The sequence below is a fragment of the Panicum virgatum genome, chromosome 3K (assembly GCF_016808335.1).
Source record: "Panicum virgatum strain AP13 chromosome 3K, P.virgatum_v5, whole genome shotgun sequence".
In the NCBI taxonomy this organism is placed as follows: Eukaryota; Viridiplantae; Streptophyta; class Magnoliopsida; order Poales; family Poaceae; genus Panicum; species Panicum virgatum.
In genome coordinates this window covers 9,281,784-9,295,189 of record NC_053138.1, presented here as the reverse complement: position 1 = coordinate 9,295,189, position 13,406 = coordinate 9,281,784, and the positions used below count along the sequence as shown (strand labels likewise).

The 13,406-nt window shown below is 52.0% G+C and overlaps 1 protein-coding gene across 1 annotated transcript; it reads right to left on the bottom strand.

Moving 5' to 3' along the window:
* Window positions 1-21: 21 nt before the first annotated feature.
* Window positions 22-5,925, bottom strand: LOC120697381 (ABC transporter B family member 4-like). The gene is made up of 10 exons (XM_039980588.1): window positions 5,577-5,925; window positions 5,104-5,501; window positions 4,774-5,012; window positions 3,489-4,014; window positions 2,985-3,258; window positions 2,015-2,877; window positions 1,653-1,919; window positions 1,249-1,512; window positions 825-1,118; window positions 22-718 (listed from the first exon to the last, which is right to left on the bottom strand). The coding sequence occupies exons 1-10, from the start codon at window positions 5,923-5,925 to the stop codon at window positions 365-367; spliced, it is 3,828 nt and encodes a 1,275-aa protein (XP_039836522.1). The 3' UTR covers window positions 22-364.
* Between the last annotated feature and the right edge of the window lie 7,481 nt (window positions 5,926-13,406).

Here is a 13,406-nt window from a genome sequence, read left to right as displayed (position 1 = left end):
CAGAGCAACAAGGTGAGGACGTATCAAAATCACCATCCGCTTTCTTTGTTATTATTAAGTTTTATGCTACTAGGAGTGGAGGAGTATAACGCTACATTCAGTATATCATACACTGAATGTCAGTATTCATATCAGTAACTTAGGGGGCATGATTGCTGCATTTACATTTTCCACACTATTATTTCTGTAATCTTCTTTCCTGCTTTAGCTGCGCGGGAGTTACATCTATAAATCTTGGCCTTCCGTCTATTCCATCAGGACCTGGACAGCAAAGAACCGGCGCCTGAACTTTGTTAGGCTGCCAGGCTTGCTCCAGCAACCACAGATTCAGCATCACTTCTGCCTGATCTATCGTTGCCATGTGCTACGACGGTGCTGCTGAATGCAACGCGACGAGGGACGCGTACGCCCCGCCTTCGATGTTCACCAAGGTATCGTGCCTCCCCTTCTCGATGATCACACCATCCTTCACCACCGCGATCACGTCGGCACCCTGTATCGTGGACAGGCGGTGCGCCACGATGACCGTTGTTCTGTTCACCATCACCTTGTCCAGAGCGTCCTGTACCACCCGTTCGGACTCGGCGTCGAGCGCGCTCGTCGCCTCATCGAGGAGGAGGATCTTGGGGTCCTTCACGATGGCGCGAGCAATGGCTACGCGCTGCTTCTGCCCTCCGGAGAGTTGAGCCCCACGCTCCCCAACCATTGTGTCGTATCCCTGCATTTTTTTTCAGGTAACAACTGATCTCTATAACAAACGTGTTTGGCACATCACTTAGTTCTTCAGAGTAGGCAGGTATGCGGTAATACAGTTGGGGCATTACCTGATGCAATGAACTGATGAACTTGTGAGCATTTGCTAGTTGGGCAGCAGCCACAACATCCGATTCTGTCGCTTCCCCTTCCTTTCCGTAGGCGATGTTTGCCCGGATCGTGTCATTGAACAAAGATGGTTCTTGACTCACCAGTCCCATCTGTTGCCTCAGCCACCTCAGCTGGAACTTCTGTATGTCCACTCCATCTAGGAGTATGTGGCCTGCATCAGGATCATAGAATCTCTGCAGCAATGCTATTGCCGTTGATTTCCCACTGCCACTCTCTCCAACAAGCGCAACAGTCTGACAGATAAGATACAAAGTGCAAACAGTTTGTTAGGTTCAGTTTCAGAAACTTATATGCTGTCTGCTGATAGGTTGGAACCAAGTATAACAATGTAAACTTGGATGTATTAGGATGGATGTTTAGTACCTTCCCAGATTGAATTGTCAGGCACAGGTCTTGGAAAATCTGAACATCAGGCCGTGTGGGATATCTGAACCTCACATGCTGAAATTCGATGTCACCACTTAGTGGCTCTAGGGTTACCCCAGCGTCATCGCTTGGATCAATCCTTGATTTCCGGTCTATGATGGCAAATATAGAAGATATGGCTGATTTTGCTTTGGAAGAATCTGATGTGAGGGTGCTCGTGTGCGACACCCCGATTGCTGCCATACTGAGAGCAAGAAATACCTGCATTCAGATGCCCAGGTTTACATTCCAGTGTCATGGTAAAAACATAATATATCATTTTTAAATGCTTCATGATATTAAAATCCACTTATATCTGAAAGTTGACTCTGTAAAGATCTCATAATTGACATGATACCCACCATGAAAACTTTGGGAAAAGTTGTTTTTCCATCCTCAACAAGCCGCGCACCAGCATAGAAGCTGGCTGCATAGACTCCAAACAGCAAGAATATGGAAACCCCAAAGCCAATACCATTTATTATTCCTGTCCTGATCCCTGCTCTTAAGGGTCCTTCGCATTTTTTCTTGTACAAATCCATCACCTTTTCTTCAGCTGAAAATGACGCCACTGTCCTTATGCTGCTCACTGCATCATTTGCTACTTGGCTTGCCTCCTCGTACATCAACTAAAATCATAACTTACAGTTGGTGGATTGATTGATGAGATGAATAGATAATGATGGCTGGAAACAACACAAAATATGTGGTAGATTCATCATACCTTTGCATCTGCACTGAATCCCTGAATAAACTTCATCTGGATCCATCCGTTGAGGCCAATTAGCGGTATCAAGGCCAATATGATAAGTGATAGCTCCCAGTTCGATATGAAAGCAATTACCAAACCAGCAACTAAAGTTGCTGAATTCTGCACTGCCAGCTGGAGCGCATCACCCACAAGCCCCCGAACTTTTGCAGCATCCGCTGATAGCCTTGCCCCAATTGCTCCACTTGAGTTCTCTGGGTAATCAAACCATTCGATCTCCATATTGACCACCTTTTCGAAAGTCATCAGTCTGATCCTTCTGATCAACTTGCACCCAGCCACTGAAAAAAGGTATGAGCCAAGAGGAAGTGACAAGAAGTACACCGCACCGAATACCAAGAACATAGATGACCAAAACTCGGCATCCTTCCTCAGAACATTTGGTGGCTCATAGAATGCTTTTATCACATTTGATAGGAGTATGGCAAATATCGGGAAGATCACTCCACTGACAGCCGAAGCAATAGAACCAAGAATAAGCACAGGGATTTCCGGTTTGTTAAGTGATGCGAGGCGGCTAAGAGTAACTTCCTGCTCAATTTCTACATCTGCATTCTTTGATGATCTGTCCTGTACGTCGATTTCAAGAGGTACGCTGAATGATACTGATAACGAGTGATTTCTGCTGTTGTTCTGAGGTGACCTTATGGTAGCTGACTGATTTGTTGGCGTCTGTTTGCCTGCACAAATCCCGGAATCACCCTTCCTTATTGACTTGTTCTGGTAGTTTGCGCCCTCGGAACCATGATTTGCTTCCTGTAGGTGTATCAACTGTCTGTAAGCTCCGTCTGGATCCCTTACAAGCTCATGGTGCGAACCTGGTCAAGTGTGAAATCTTTAAGGAACTAAGCAATTGTTAACAAAAAGAGACGGTGGGGGCAGTGCATCTGGTTTTGGTCACAGGTATTTCAGTAAAAAAATGTACCTTTTTCAACTACTGATCCTCGATGAATGACGGCGATGGTATTAGCATTCCTGACAGTACTCAAACGGTGCGCAACTATTACAGTTGTCCGGTTTGTCATAACCCTGTCAAGAGCCTCTTGCACAATCCTTTCAGATTCAGTGTCCAAAGCACTTGTTGCTTCATCCAATAGCAGGATTCTTGGATTTTTGAGAATTGCTCTCGCAATGGCAATTCTTTGCTTCTGACCACCTGAAAGTTGTGTCCCATGTTCACCAACTGAAGTAGATAAACCCTGAAAAATGCCAAAACATCAAGAATGCAAATATTCAGATATTCATATTCTATCTTATATAGATCTGTCCAATTCTGCACATTACTAATGGTATGTCTTATTATTATTCTTTAACTCTTGTATTTCCGTTGTGAAATGGAAATGGGGTTCAACCTCGATTCGAAAAAATGTCTTATTATTATTCTTCATCAGTGATGAAATTTGCAAATTCATAGGATAGGCCATCTGACCTGGGGCATTTTATCTATGAATTTGGAGGCATTAGCAAGCTCAGCTGCAGCTCTGATTTCCTCATCCGTTGCATCATCCTTGCCATAAGCTATGTTGTCTCTTATGCTAGCATCAAACAGGACTGGCTCTTGACTCACAAGACCGATTTTACTTCTGATCCACCTCAACTGAAACTCCTTGAGGTCCACACCATCTATCAGAACTTCACCAAGCTGAGGGTCGTAGAACCGCTCGATCAAGCTGATGACTGTCGATTTGCCACTACCACTCTGGCCAACGAGCGCAACAGTTGTGCCACTTTGTATGGTAAGGGAGAAACCTCTGAAGATCTGCTCGTCAGGCCTTGTTGGGTATGAAAAATAAACTTCCCTGAACTCAATGTCCCCCTGAATGTCGTCCAGCTTCCTACCTGTTGTGCTGTACGCATCGATCTCTGGCTCCCTGTTGATTGTTTCGAGCATCTTGTACGCCGCAGCCTGCCCGGCCGCAAATGCTTTCATGCTTGGTGATGCCTGACCCAGAGCTCTGGTGATTGCAACAGGGAACTGTCAGCTTTCTGGATTAATTAATAGTTCTGTTAGTTGGTTTGATCTAAGAACTCCATGTGCAGTCAATAGTATTTTGATTTTGATGAACAGAAGCATGCTGAAAGTGCAGTAGATGAATCATTGAACAATATAGATTTAAGATAACTGTAATGTATTTGATGTCCGTGATATGAAATTGTGCCATCAGAATACAGAAGTGTATGGGATGAAGCTTTCTCAACAGCAAAGTTCATGGTAACTTCATTTATGTTTACTAACAAAAGAATTCAGTTTGTACCGAACTCGCTGGATATGGTAGGTACGAACTTGTTAAAAATAAAAAGGCAAGGTTGGCATGATCTGCACTTGGTTAGTTTGGTACTAACTGAATGAACCATACGTGCACAGTTGGTCTAGCTTTATCTGTTTGCTCACGAAATCAAGTGCTTATCACTGTCAAACAACAGCTAATTTGGATCTTTGAGTGCCCTGACATGTCCTTGTCAGTGTAAAATCCAAATAGATGGTTTTATTATATACAGAAAAAGGCAAAATCCAGATAGATGGCTTTATCACTATATTATATATAGAGAAAGCAACATCAACACATTTTTTTGGGTAGCCTTTTCATTCCTGAAACGTTCCATCCTTTTCTAGCATATAAGACTATTAGTCACACATTAATCATGATCTTGCTTGACAACTGAGATTACTATGAGTGAATTTGCAGGAAATGTGACAATGAAAAAAAACTTACAGTGAGCCAGTGAGCACTGCAAAGATGACATTCATGACTTGGGCGCCGGTGTAGCCCTTCTCCAGGATGAGCTTGGCGCCGTACCAAATGCCCAGGGAGTAGCCGCAGAAGAGGAGCACCATGACGACGCCCATGCCGACGCCGGCGGCGAGGCCTTCCCTGACGCCGGAGCTGTACGCTCTCTTGAGCGACTTGCTGTACTTCTCCACCGCCAGCTTCTCGCCAGTGAAGGACGCGACCTGCGGGTGCGTTCCATGGCCGTGTCAGTGTTGAGGCACTCATCGATCGAACCGCCATGGTCGGTGCTTGAATGGAGGAGGCTTGGCTTACTGTTCTGATGGAGCCGATGGTCTGCTCGACAACGACGGCAGCCTCGGCGTAGGCGGCCTGGCCGAGGGAGGCCATCCTGGCGACGACGCTGGACATGACGGCGCCGGCGAGCACCAGCGGCGGGATGGTGGCGAGCATGACGAGCGAGAGGAGCCAGCCCTGCGCGAAGGCCACGGCGAAGCCACCGACGAAGGTGACGAGCAGCTGGATGAACTTGCCGACCTTCTCGCCCATGGCGTCCTGGATGAGCACCGTGTCGCCGGACATCCGGCCCACGACCTCGCCGGTGTTGGTGTGCTGGTCGAAGAAGGCGATCTCCTGGCGCAGGATGGTCCTGAGGTACAGGTTCCGTATCCGCGCCGCCTGCCGCTCGCCGGTGATCATCCAGCACGCCACCTCTGGGCGAGGCATGAGCGAGGAAAATCAGTACGGAGGCGCTCGGTGTCGGTGGGGTGTCGGTGGCGAGCACTTACGCACGAACGAGGCGGCGGCGGAGGCGACGGCGAGGTAGACGAACTGGAGCGACACCCCGGAGACGCGGCGGACGACGTCGCGGGTGGTGGCGGCGCCGCCGAAGGCGTCGATGAGGCGGCCGAAGAGGACGGTCATGAGCGGCAGGGCCGCGCCGTTGGCGACGGCGCCGAGCGCGCCCAGGGACATGAGCGCCGCGTCCGCGCCGTCCGCGAACGCGAACAGCCTGTAGAACGGCACGCTGCCGCTGCCGCCGCCGCCGCTCGGGGCAGCCTTCCCGCCGCGGCCGGCGCCGGCGGCCGCCGACGACGACGGCGCGTCGAGCTGGAACGCCCTGCTGGACTCCGACATGGCGCGCGCCCGATCAAACAAGGATCTTATCTAAAATCAGCAGGCCGGGTCTACACGTACAATCCGCACGCGTCCAGCTCATGGAGCAGAGACATTGCCGAGCTCGCCAAAGGATCACTGATCAGAGACAGACGACGAGGCAAGGCAAGGACAGTCTACGAAAGGTTTCAGATTCCATGCCCCCCCCCCCCCCCCCCCCCCCCCGCCGGGGGAATAAAGCTTTCACGAAAGGAAGAAACGGGCCGGGGACAGCGTTAAAGGAGCGCCTCTGCCGGCGGACACCGCCCACGGACGGCTAACGGACAGCGCAGCTGCAAGTGAGGAGTGAGCGGAAGGAGAGAGAGAGGCTTGTTTGTTTCCGTACAACGTGTGTGGGGATGGAGTGGGGTGGAGACGAAGACGGTGGGCTGAACTGAACGTAGTGGGCGCCAGACGAGACAGGTCGGGGGTCGGTATTAATGGCGGCTTACCGTGGCAGATGAGGGAGCTTAGGGCAGGTACAGCAATCGGCGAACACGTCAGCTGCCTGACTGAGCTGAGCTGGAGGAGAGTCTGCGCCGAGCTTGTCGCCGCTTCCGTCGCCGAGCGAGTCCACTGTCTATCTACTGTTTATATCACTGTTCATCGTACTATTCCACTGTTCATTCACTGTTCATCCGCGCATAAACAGTGCAGCAGCCGATCCGCTTTATTAGCTGCCTGTGGCTGCCCATGCACTGATTCTCCAACCGCCCAACCAGTGGCTGTATAGTGTTGGAGCTGCTGAGATGGAGACGATGGATTTTTTTTTTTTGATGTGTGGTTGTACAGAACACTAGATCTGCATATGGCCATGCCTATGAACTGTACTTACTGTATGAGTAGTTGTATTTGAACTGGGTTTTTACCGAAATTCACAAGGACAATCCCGGGCGGACTTGTGCATGAAATCAGGCCGGCCAGTGTCCTCCTGCTGTCCTCGCGTGAGAATGTTCCCAATGAAATGGACGTCCTCACGCGATGACGACGCCTCGCCGTCGTCGTGTTCTTCTTCTTTTCGATCAAATCGTGTTCTTCTTCTTTTCGATCAAATCGTGTTCTTCTTGGACACGTAGTAGCAACTTTGCTTCTCGTTCCTTATCATAAAAAAAAACTTTGCTTCTCGTTGACGCCACCAACAACCAGGTTTCACAATCACAATCCTGTTGTGTCGGCGGGCCGTATACTGCCGCCTGTGTCTGTGTCTGTGGCTGTGACCCACGAACGCACGCACGGTGGCGTTCATCCGGCTGCCAAGGATGGTGGTGTGGCGAGCGTGAGCATCCACCCATGATCCAATCCATGTCCACCCATCCATCCATCAGCATGTGTGTGTGTGTGAGTGTGAGAGAGACGAGAGGTGACGGGAGGTTACCTCCGGCTTTGGCCTCTTGCCCGGTTGCCCCAAGGGTCAAAGCACCTGCGGACCCCTGTCGGTCCGATCCCCGGGCGCTACACCACCACACGATTGATCGGCCACGCCCAGTCAAAGACTCAGCACGCCTCGGCATCTGCAGATGATGCAACAAGCTAGCAAGAGCAAGCGACGCTGCAGGCAGGTAGTGTGGCTAGCTAGACACGGGATTCCTTTTCTCCGGCTGACTGCTCCTAACCACCTCGATCAGGACTGATGATGCTCTCGAGCTAGTCTCTGCACTAGCTTAGCTGCTCCTAACCTTTCCTTCTTCCCACAGCTGAGCATTCGTCTCCCTTTGCTGTGCTGCTCTAACCTCGCTGGCTCTCCAGGTCCTGACAGCAACAAGACGATCACGAGTGCTGCTTCGCGTACGCCCGACATACGGGCTAGCTAGCCTGTTTGAAGTTTCAGCGGGACTAGTCTGTATGGACGGGCGTGTTCCACTTGGGCTCTGTCCATCTCCCTGCTCTGCTGCCACACACTCGCCTGTCGATCGGTGGCGCTGTGCAGGATAGGCAACTGGTTGCTTGGTGCTCGGATATACTGTGGCCGCCGGTGCCGTCTCTTTCGGTCACTGTCCTCCCTGTGTATGTGTGTATTGGCTGCTAGGAATCGTGCATCTACTACTACTGCAGGTCGTGCACAAGCCACAAGGTATGTGCATGCTCTCAACTCTCAAGGGAACTCATCAGCTTTGGTTCAAGAACCTTTGGTATGAGATGCCTCGTGCCATCCTCTTTCTCGATCTGACCCCAACCACCGTGTATTGTTGTTGCGCACTGCAGATCGATCGATCAGGTACCGGAAACTGTCAGGGCGGCCAACATCGACATCTCTCTATTTGCGACACGCGATGACCACCATTTCTCTGACATTTTGAAAATTGCAGCTGCATGCACCCACTCGCTCTGTTTTCTTGCGAAACAGAAAGAAAAAAAAAAACTGCCATGGAGGTTTCGCAAAGATGAAGAAGACTGATGATGAGGCAAACACGCAAAAGATCTGGCCTGGCCTCATCGAATGGTCCTGCTGCTTTGCACTTTCTGGACCACCCGGTGTTCCTCAACCACTGCCGCCCGGTGCTTCCCCACGGCGTCCGATCGATCCGTTCGTACTGTCTGCCCTTGAATCTACCACTGCTAGCGAATTCAAAGCAAAAGCATGCTAAAATCATGTACGGGATGACTAAAAAAAACTCTTGGCACCCTCTCTTTGTATTGCTCTTCTTTTTTTCTTTTTTTTTTTGCTCCTTTTACGCTCATCGATAAGCCGGGTGAAATATCTAATAAATTAAGTTCCCTGCTTTGAATATGAAAACAGGAAAGTAGCAGGTAGCATAAAAACAACCTCGAGTCGTCTATAATGCATAGTAGTTGCTTCATGCTTGCAATGATGCACGCCTTGAACCTTTGTTCTCCCTTTTAATATGAGGCAGGCCAGGGGTGACCCTTTCCTGATTTCACTCGACAAAGATCGCATCTTTTGCGACACCTTTGCTAGATAACACAAGAACGCACAGCCCCAGGCCACGTCTTTTCGCCACACCTGGAATCCTAGATGGTAGCAGGAATGTTTTTCTAGTATACTGATTGGCGCCCCAGTAGGTTTGCTTTCAGACGTTTCCTTTGTTTTATCAGCGCTCGACACCTGCTAGCTTTCCTTTAAGAAAACGAAAGGCAGTTCTCAGACTCTGCAGTCTGCACACTGTTGCTCTCTTGCACGCAGCTGCTATCTACCTTTGCCTGTGTGTTTAGGTGCAAAATCTGTCGATCCAAACTTCACTATTCATCTATCACATTAAATTTTTTATTTCATGCATGGAGAATTAAATGTAGGTAAATAAAAAAACTAATTGCATAGTTTTGATGTACGTTGCGAGACGAATCTTTTGAGCCTAGTTAGTCTATAATAGAACAATATTTACCACAAACAAACGAAAAATGTACAGTATACTATAGTATCCGATGTGACTCTTTTTACCAGCTTTTCGCGGATCTAAACACAGCCTTTCACTAAAATGGTAATCCATCCTCTGGTGAGCTGAAAGCTGCTAGCTCTCTTGCACGCGGGATGGATGTGGATAAATGCGCCGCCGTCTGTGAAACGGTTAGCTAGCTAACAATGGCTGCGATCCGGAGGGCTGTCGACGTTGCAATTATTGGGGACGCCAGCTCGAAATCTGAAACAGGGACCGGACCAGCAGGCCATGCCTCCCAGCTATTCAGAATTCATTCCGGATCAAATTAAAGCTGGAGTACTAAGGAAGAAGATGGCAAATGTATGCTGATACATGTGCATGTCTTCATGCTGCCTGAAAGGAATTACAAATTGAACGACGCAACTCTGAACTCTGCAATGAAGTGTACACTACTCTGATGACAACAGATAAGGTCTGAACTCTGATGGACACTGGCAGTGAAGTTGGTAGTTTCTCGCTGAGGATCGACTCTGTGATCCTCCTAGCTTATTAGCTGTAGTACTCTACGACCTCCTTTTGCAAAGAGAGGTCGACGGTGACATGATGTCGTTTTGACTTGCTTGCTCTGTCGCGCGGCCGTGCGTGCATGGCATGGCATGTCTGCATTATTGGTGGTCCGCGCAGCTATCTTAGAGCAGGTAGCTGCTGCATACACAGAACAAGGAGATGTGGTGGCCGCCATGTGACCAAACCGAATCCACTACATGCATATATGCTGCAAGCCGCAGCCGCACTACCTGCACGCGTCCACGACGCGTCTGTAAACAACTTGGAGCGAGTTGAAAAGTATGGCTAGCTGCTTTAGAAACGGCGCGGAATTCTTGTTTAGTTTCGTGTCTGAAAAGTACCATCGATCAGGGCTAACCTAAGCGCAGCAAAGTATTGGAGGCGCTCGACTAGTATAGCATCCCTCCTGCAGCAAAGTTTGGGATCCCAACATTTTGGCCGGTTCATCTTCAGGGTGATACTGTATTGCACAGTAACGCATGGCTAATCTACCCTGATGGGGGCAGACTGAAGTGACCATACAAACATGGACTCGTTAACATGACACTGTAAGCTAAAGAAAGGGAGGAACCTGCAGCAGTGAAGGCATGTGGACTAAGCACGCAATTGTGCCGGCAGGGGATGTAGCAGATTTCTGATAAGCTGCGGAGCTCGTGTGCTCTCCGACGGGCGATAGGAAGTGACCAAGACCAATCAAAAATTCGAATCCCCTTCTGAACCGGCGGGCTACCATGGCATCAGGCTTGCTGCAGCAGCGTGTCCCGGGTCACGCACCCTCCGCGTCTTCGGAGCTCGGACCCTGACGAGGACGACCCGAGCCTTATTGCCGCCGCACTTACAGAGCACCGGAGGCCAATAATCGAGGGGGGGCCTGCCGGTAAGGTATGGGGGATGATCTTCCCCCTTCGCTTGAGCCCCATCGAGGACCTCCCGTGCTGCTGAAGCTGCTTCAACTCGCCATGTCCGCCGCCGCCACAAACTTGCGCTGCAGGAGCGCCGCCGCCGGGACGCGTTCAGGGAGTGCTCGTCGCCGGTGCCACGTGGAGTTCAGTGATTGCGGCCTCGCCGATGCCAATTCTAGCGCTAGCATCTTCTGATCACCACCAGCCCAGGCGGCGCGTCCAGGTCCATTGCTTGCGCCACGGGGACAAGCCTCGCCGGAGGCCAGAGCAGATGCAGCACCTCCAGGAACACGTCCGATAGCGCTCGCGCCACCGCTGGCCACCGTCGCCGGCGAGGTGAGCAAGTTGCTGCTTCTCCTGAGCCACCGGGCCACCGCAGGTCCGCGGCCACTGGCTGCGCGCGCGACGGGCGAGGACGACGCTGTTGAGGGTTGAGATGCTCCCAATCTGGACCGCACAGAACGGATCGGACGGGCTGTAGGCATCCAGGGGTGGACGGTATTTCAAATACCGTCCACCCGATCGGTATTCTATTCCTATATACCGTCCACCCTGGGCGTCCTGCCAGGCCACGGCGCGCCGGAGCGGCGGCGGGAGGATCCGCGACGACGGCATCCGCCGCGGGCGCTGGGACGGCGTGGCGTTGTTCGCGGATGCCGCCGACGCCGCGCGCGCTCAAGGGCCCCGCTCCAGCTTCGCCGAGCTAGCTGGAGGAGAGCTTCGCCGCAAGGGCCCTCGGCAAGGGCGACCTCGCCACGCGTGCAGTCGGCGCCTGGCACGGCTCCTCCTTCGCCGACGGCCGAGTGGCCGACCGCCTCCGCCCGTCCGTCGCGAGCGCCTACTACCAGCCGGGAGCCGGCCCTCGTCGCGGTGCAGAAACTGCTGCTGGAGACGGCGGCGAGCGACAAGACGACGACGGAGACGATGACGATGATTAACAACGTCCCCGACATGGACCCGGCGTTCCGGGCGGCGTCCAGCTACAGCGGCGTCGGGGTGGACACGGCGCGGCGGCCGACAGCACGGTCACGGACTCACGGTCAACTTGCGCGACGGGCGATGAAGGCGCTGCTTTTTTTTTTGAGAAAGAGAGTGAGGAAGATGCTGTTGAGGACTTGAGGGTTGCGATGCTACGGATCTAGACTGCACAGGACGGATCCAACGGCTTGTAGGCACCTGGGGTGGACGGATCCAACGGCTTGTAGGCACCTGGGGTGGACGGTATTTGAAATGCCGTCCACCCGGTCGGTATCTGCCATACCGTCCACCGTCCTCCTGCCCAGCTACGGCGCGCCGGAGCGGCGCCGAGTTCAGGCCGTCCCTGGATTCCACCCCCTTCCTCGTAGGCACCTAGGAGCTTCGCCATCCTGGATAAAGAAATCCATCAGTTCCCTACTCTACTCCAGATGCATCATGCATGTCGAATGGAGTGAGTGATCAGTAGTCTCAGCGTTGGCCCTGCTTACCGGCAGAGGAACATATATAATGGACAGGTGGTGAGCTTGCTTGCACGTAGCCATCCTGGAGCGAGGCTAGAAGCCTAGACTAATCTCTGACTTGTTACCGTCACTAGTCGTCGTCGTCTGCGCATCCATACAGATGCTTGTTGAATAGCCAACACCTCTCTGCCGTGTCAGATCTATCAGATCGGCTATGCGTGCCGCCAGCTTCTTCTTGGCGGCGTCATCAGAAGCCAAGCCACGCACGCACCGGTCCAAATTTAACCGATGGATGATCACCGACGTAACGGGACTCGATCGGCCGAACGCTCATCAGCTCCCTACCAACTCCATGATCAGTCGGACAGTCACTGAGCCAATGCAATCATGCATGGCTAGCTCTCGCCACGCAGCACGGCAGCAGACGGCTCGCGTACGTCGCCGTCGTCAATCGGCGGCGCGGTGCCGGGATGAACTATTAATTTCATCCTAACTCCATACGAAAATACTTCCTCCAGTGTCTGATTTTCAGATCACGTTTTGGGCAGCAACGGGCAACTAAGCACAAAGTCAGATTTTGATGACCAAAACGTTATATAATTAATTATGACCAGGTAGTAAGTACATGTTTTCTGATGGGGATGCCTGAACATATTCGCAAACAAAGAAAAAATGAACCCGGAAAAAAAATGAGGGTAAGAGGAACGCCTAGAGAAAGAGTCCCAATCTTACCCTACGATTCTCGGCTAATTCCGAGACCAGAGAAGCAAGCCACGTCGCCATCTTTTCTCAGTCGTCGGATCGGCCGGACGAACGGGCCAGATCTTGCGTTTCCGGTCATTTTGCACAAAAGACCTCGAACTTCCTAGAAATACAACCCGCCATCCACTATCTTCTCTTAGAATTTTTCCCAATAAACCCCTAAAGTTTTCTGAAATCAACCTGCAGTCCAGGCGACCAACGACCGACGGCTGGGCGAGGCCCTCCTCCCCGCGGCCCGCTCCTCGCGGCCGCTGGCCGAAACCACCCCCCCATGCGCCGGCCGCCGCCGGCCCACGCGCCGGCCGGCCTCCGCGCGTCACGAGGCCCGGTCCTCGCGCAGGAGTCCCGCCCTGCAGCTCGCCGCCGGCCTTGCGCGCCGCCGGCTCTCCTCGGCTCTGCTGCCAGGAAAGCGCAGGGGAATGGGGAGCGCCCCCACGAGCCGGCCACCGCCGCCCGCG

What these genes read in the sequence shown, in the direction of transcription:
- LOC120697381 (XM_039980588.1), bottom strand. Translation starts at nt 5,925, where the DNA reads ATGTCGGAGTCCAGCAGGGCGTTCCAGCTCGACGCGCCGTCGTCGTCG. An exon ending in AGGATCAGTAGTTGAAAAAG is followed by an intron (nt 2,878 to 2,984) that starts GTACATTTTTTT and finishes ACACTTGACCAG; the next exon opens with GTTCGCACCATGAGCTTGTA. An exon ending in TCATCAGTTCATTGCATCAG is followed by an intron (nt 719 to 824) that starts GTAATGCCCCAA and finishes AAAAAAATGCAG; the next exon opens with GGATACGACACAATGGTTGG.